The following is an 861-nucleotide window of genomic DNA, read 5'->3' on the forward strand; positions in this document are numbered from 1 at the left end:
ATGAAACAATTCATTTTAAAACAATTAATTAGTAAAACGATGGAACATTTATCAAAATAGTTACCGGTTCATTTTCTGAGGGTTGACTAATCAATTTGTTTTCAAAGAACATTTAGAGTCAGAGCATCATCAATAGTTTTCATTTTCATTTACACTTTGTGTGTAATTTCTGTTGTTGGTCCACTTTAGACGGACAGTGTGGCGTGTTTGATAATAAATACGTGATGAGTACACGTGACGAAGCAGGGAGCTGTAATACAGAGTGTGGCCACTACGCAGCCCAGCTCTGCTCCTGGGGGGGTCGGAGTGACATCAGTCTGCAGCTCAGGTCACGGCCTGATGACATCATAAACCTCCAGAACAACACAACACCAATAAAGTTTTTATTATCAAGTCCATAAAACGCAGAGGCATTAAAGCTTTTCATTGGCCTGTTAATACATGTGTTTACTGTGTGCGTGTGTGTGTGTGTGTGTGCGTGCGTGTATGAGGATGGTCGTGAGGAGGTCGGTGGTGTGAAGACGGTTGGTAGTCAGCGTAGTTGTGAAGATGGTCGTAGGTGACGTGAGGATGGTCGGTGGTGTCGTGAGGATGGTCGGTGGTGTCGTGAAGCTGGTCGGTGGTGTCGTGAAGCTGGTCGGTGGTGTGGTGAAGGTGGTTGGTGGTGATGTGAGGAGGTTGGTGGTGTGGTGAAGGTGGTTGGTGGTGATGTGAGGAGGTTGGTGGTGTCGTGAAGGTGGTTGGTGGTGACGTGAGGACGTTGGTGGTGTTGTGAGGTCGGTGGTGATGTGAGGAGGTTGGTGGTGTCGTGAAGGTGGTTGGTGGTGACGTGAGGACGTTGGTGGTGTTGTGAGGTCGGTG

General features: G+C 47.9%; 1 protein-coding gene across 1 annotated transcript in view; it reads left to right on the plus strand.

The window, feature by feature from the left end:
- Positions 1-549: 549 nt before the first annotated feature.
- arhgap15 (Rho GTPase activating protein 15) overlaps positions 550-861 on the plus strand; it is a 24,790-nt gene continuing 24,478 nt past the window's right edge. Inside the window, exon 1 of the mRNA XM_070914072.1 lies at positions 550-669. Coding sequence (XP_070770173.1) covers positions 550-669 — 120 coding nt within the window. The remainder of the gene's footprint in view (positions 670-861) is intronic.

This window comes from Enoplosus armatus, chromosome 11 (assembly GCF_043641665.1).
Source record: "Enoplosus armatus isolate fEnoArm2 chromosome 11, fEnoArm2.hap1, whole genome shotgun sequence".
NCBI classification, from domain to species: Eukaryota; Metazoa; Chordata; class Actinopteri; order Centrarchiformes; family Enoplosidae; genus Enoplosus; species Enoplosus armatus.